This window comes from Mangifera indica, unplaced genomic scaffold, assembly GCF_011075055.1.
Source record: "Mangifera indica cultivar Alphonso unplaced genomic scaffold, CATAS_Mindica_2.1 Un_0004, whole genome shotgun sequence".
NCBI lineage: Eukaryota > Viridiplantae > Streptophyta > Magnoliopsida > Sapindales > Anacardiaceae > Mangifera > Mangifera indica.
This window is the reverse complement of record NW_025401096.1, coordinates 884,048-888,755: the sequence shown is the minus strand read 5'-3', so window position 1 is coordinate 888,755 and position 4,708 is coordinate 884,048. Positions and strand designations below refer to the sequence as shown.

General features: G+C 34.5%; 1 protein-coding gene across 1 annotated transcript; it reads right to left on the bottom strand.

The window, feature by feature from the left end:
• Window positions 1–2,977: 2,977 nt before the first annotated feature.
• Window positions 2,978–3,758, bottom strand: LOC123205404 (pectinesterase inhibitor 7-like). The gene has a single exon (XM_044622350.1). The coding sequence runs from the start codon at window positions 3,709–3,711 to the stop codon at window positions 3,046–3,048; it is 666 nt and encodes a 221-aa protein (XP_044478285.1). The 5' UTR covers window positions 3,712–3,758; the 3' UTR covers window positions 2,978–3,045.
• Between the last annotated feature and the right edge of the window lie 950 nt (window positions 3,759–4,708).

Genomic DNA, 4,708 nt, shown 5'->3' with positions numbered 1-4,708 from the left:
TTATCAAGAATTTTTTTACTCATTAGTCTGATACGTATATATTTGTACAGATTCTTACAACGGTGCTGGTAGGCCCTCGCCCATATGTGTTGTGATTCCATTTGCTTCCCAAGCCAAGATTAGTAATTATTTATTATAACATTTAATATGAAATGTTATTGAACAATTTATTATTAAATTTCATACTGAGTTCTCCCAATAGTACTGGTAGGCCCTCTCTTGTACTCGTTATGATTCCATCTCCTCCCCAGTCAAGGTTAGAAATTACTTGTTACGACATTTTATATGAAATGTTATTGAACAATTTATTATTAAATTTCATACATGGTTCTCTTAACAGTATTGATAGGCTCTATCATGTATGTGCTATGATTCCATCTCCTTCTCCCCCAGTCAAGGTTAATAATTATTTATTATGACATTTTATATGAAATTTTATTAAATAATTTATTATTAAATTTCGTATTGGGTACTGGTCATAAAGGAGTATCGATTCAAAATTCTCCACATACATCATCCCCTATCATACAGGTATGTATATTGTTGTTTTAAAGTTTGCTAAATGCAGTTAAATCTAATAGGGTGATAACTTTTTATTCTTCATATTTTTAGGATGAACAATTGTTCTTCCTGGCGGACCTCTCGGGTAGCATGAGTAAAAAGGTGATTGATATCGGCTCATAGGGAGATGAGCTTATCAATGTTCTTTCACAAAGAGATGGTGATGAGGTATATCCATAATTAAATGTATTTTCTCTTCTATATATTGATAACTAAAAACATTAAACTCATTTCCCAATCCATCTCAAGGTACAAATGGTTGACTTGACATCATAGGAGGATTCCATTATCATACGTTGAGCAGGTAACATTAGCCTATTTCATCGAGTGTGTTAATTAAGATGAATTATTGAATTAACAAATTTTTTTTATTTTGTTCAGTTGGTGCAAACAGCTCATAGTAAGGTCATTCGGAAGGGCTTCTTGTACGTATTCCATACACAAGTTTGCTTAAACTTAGAGCAAAATGGCAAATTCAGACAATTCCCTTCTTAACCATAGAGCATGAGGAAGATTTTCAAAAATGGTATGACGAAGCTAGAGCATCAGACCATATGAGGTCTATTGCATAGAAGCCAAGTCCAAAGCCATATTTTAGCATATCGTTGTCAAGCCGCATCAGTGATTGACCGACGATGTAAGTAGTTTGTATCTATTGACTTTATTCAAATGTTTTATATATTCATAAAAACATAAAACAATTTATGTTCTATATTCAATTCATGTTTTCTTGTCGATCATCAGTATATAAATTCCTTCTTGGCACTACTACATTGACACCAGCATAAGTACCAGTTGTTGTCCCATAGAGTTAGACAACAACCCACATGTTCTTCATGGGGCATATCAGCATGGCATACAACAACTAGACCCCCCCCCCCCCCCCCCCCGTAGGGTCATTATAAGTGGTTAGAGCTCTTCACCAAGATGGTTAAGACAGATTATATGTTGGGTTTATTTTACAAACCATGGACATGGTCAATCAAGGTATTGTATATGCGTGTTTCTATTATAATTTATTTATATACAACACATGTCTCCATTATAATTTTTCTATGTTTGTAGGTTTTCATACCTATAAACTTTGACTGTGCTTATTAGGTCGCAGGGGTCCTAGATCTACATGAGTGGATGATCATTGTATATGACTCCTAGAAGACTTTTATAGGCAACCATGAGGGGCTTGCTCATCGGATGTGATCATACATCACCTTTATCCTGACATTACTAGCGTCCACAAATTTTTGGTCTACTATAGACTATACACCACAACAAGATCACCTAGCATTGTGTTAAGCGAAGGGTACCTCGCAATAAGGCGCATGATCTAACGATTACGCTGCTTTTATGTTGCACTTCATAGAGTGTCTAGCGCTTGAGCGAAATTTAGATTAACATGCTCTAAATTATAATAATAATCTAGCAAGGGTATAAATGACTCTTTTGGTGAGCCCTTCAATGACTGTTTTGCCCAATTTCTTGTCATCTAAGCTAGCGAATATAATATATCAATTTTATACATGTCGACAATGTAAACATTTTTTCATTTAACACTTTCATACATTGTCTAATATCAAAATACTCCTCATATTTTTGTAAAAATTTTTTAACCCCCTCATATAATGTCAAATATCCAAATACCCCCTTATGTTATTATATAAATAAAATATACAAACTTGATTTAACAAATAAATTAAGTTTTAAATTAAGATTAATATAAAATTTTACTATCACGGATCGATTTTTTTTTATTTGAACTCAGAAACATAAATTTTCTTTCTTCTGAGCAACCCCACAGTGTTAGATATTGATTGAAAAATAAAAATTTGAATAGTGTGAGGAAGGCATGAAGATGAGAGTTTATATAGAAGTAGTGAAGGGTATTATTGGTATTAAAAAAGATTTGAGACATTTTTGCTTGAACCCTTAAAAATGAGGCATTTTTACTTAGGATTTTAGAAATGAGACATTTTTGCTTTACCCCACTTTGGTGGGATATTTAATTTAATATTCCTTTATTATGATTACAATTTTTTAAAATTTATGTTAAAATGCATAAATCAAGTTATTTTCCCAAATGTGTAAGGATAAATAATATTCTTCATTAGTCAAGGGTAGTTGACCGAATCTTATTGAGACTCATCATTTTATAATTAAGCTTAATTAATCAAGGTTAATCATCATCATTAGTAAAAATGCATGTTTAAAGCAAGCCAGCCTCTTTCACGTAACCTTCTTTCTAAAATGTGATTCCAAATGTCTCACAACGATCATCGGCGAAATCAAACAAAATGCTTCGCATATGGATGGAGAAAACTAGCGACCACCAATTCATGATTTGTGGCCCCTGAAGATCAACGGTCAGGTTTTTGTACCGAAGGAAAGCACATAATTTATAAACTCATTTATTGTTTTTCGTTCTTTATGAGTAATTATTATCAATCATAATTATAAATGTTATAATTTTAACTCTCCAACGTCTCATCAACTTGTTGCTTTCTCAACGTAACTATTAACCAAAGCAAGTGCATTGCTCGTCAATTTCTTCACACACGCAGTCCTATCGATAACATCCGCCTTCAGCGGCCCGTCCGCCAAGTCATCGAAACCGTCGGCACAAGTCTCCTGGTCCGTCAACGCTGCGCTCATCCACGTCTGCACATTACTCAACAGGAACCGGAGGTTCTCCTTGGAACTCCCCGCTGCGCCCAGGTCGCGAATCTGTTTCAGCGACCCTTGGATCTCGTCCACGGCGTCACCAAAGTTTGATAGACAGTCGTGGAGCGCCGATGACGCTCTGGGGTCTGAGTGGAAGTCGCCCTCGTGGCTGAGGTTGACCAAGTAGGACGCTATCGTTTTCGCCTTCTTTAAGCTGACGCCAATGGCAACGCTCGCCAATAGCGCTGGGTCCTCGTGGACGGAACTGGAGTATGCTTCCAAGGAGGCGTAGCAGAGGTCGGGGTAGAGAGTGGAGTTGCAGCTGGAGCGGATGAAATCTGAGCCATTGGCTAGGGGTTGGTAACCGGGGCTGGGGCTGGGGATGAAATCGACGGATGAAATTGAGTTGAGATTAAGGGCTGAGATTAACCGGAGGTCAAATAAAAAGAGAAAAGGGAGAAGGGAAAGAGGACGTGAACTGTTTTTGTTCATGGCTTTGTTTTGTTTTGTTCTGTGGATTGACAGGGAGAGAAACAGGGTGGTGGGCTTCAATGTGAGAGGATTCATGTTTTTAAATACCGGAAAAGTGATGAAACGAAATGACACTTTTGCCCTTGGATAACCCAAAAACGGCATTTCAATTGTCGTTTTGAAACTATTCAATGCCACTCATTAATTGGGTTATTCTATGCACAGTCGTTATGAGGATTGAGCAGGCTGAGTGCCCAAAAATGAATGGAAATCCAAACTAGTTTAAAACTGCTTATCACTCTTAACGATTCATTCCGATGAAATCTTTCATTTAAAAAAAAAACATAATCTAACTAAAAAATTATGTGATTTTTCTTAATTCTTAAATTGTTTAGTCAAATTTATTTGTGAAATGAGTTACAAAGTTTGTATTTTCTATGATTTTTAAATGTTTACAATGATTCTTTTCATGCTTTACAAAATCTAATTTTCATACTTAATAATATGATTTTTGTTGGAACAATTAAATATGTCAAAATTGACATTTTGTTAATACTGTAAATATTAAATGAGGCGTATCTGACTTCGAGTTTACGATAAAGTCATCTAAATATACCACAAAGTGTTGATTTGAGTAACTTTTAAGATTTCATTTATCCATGTACTACATTCCTTTTGAGAGACAATAACTATAATCTAATTTTAGTTCTGTGTGTGAAGAAAAAGAAGATAAAATTTCTCCTTAAAAATATTATGTTAATTTTTTCTTTGACAAAAGACAATTTTAGACTTTAAATAAAAATTCAATTGTCAATCATTTCCACACAAATTATCTTTGACAATTAAAGTAAATTGGATAATCGTAAACAGATGGATCATCAATCATCATCAGAGAATGTATGAGTTTTCTATAATCCTTGGAACAATTAATTTATGCTTTCAATTTTTGAAATAATATTCTTATTTTTAGGGTAAAAAAAAAGGGAAATTATAAAAAATAGGCAAAAGTAAGGGGGTT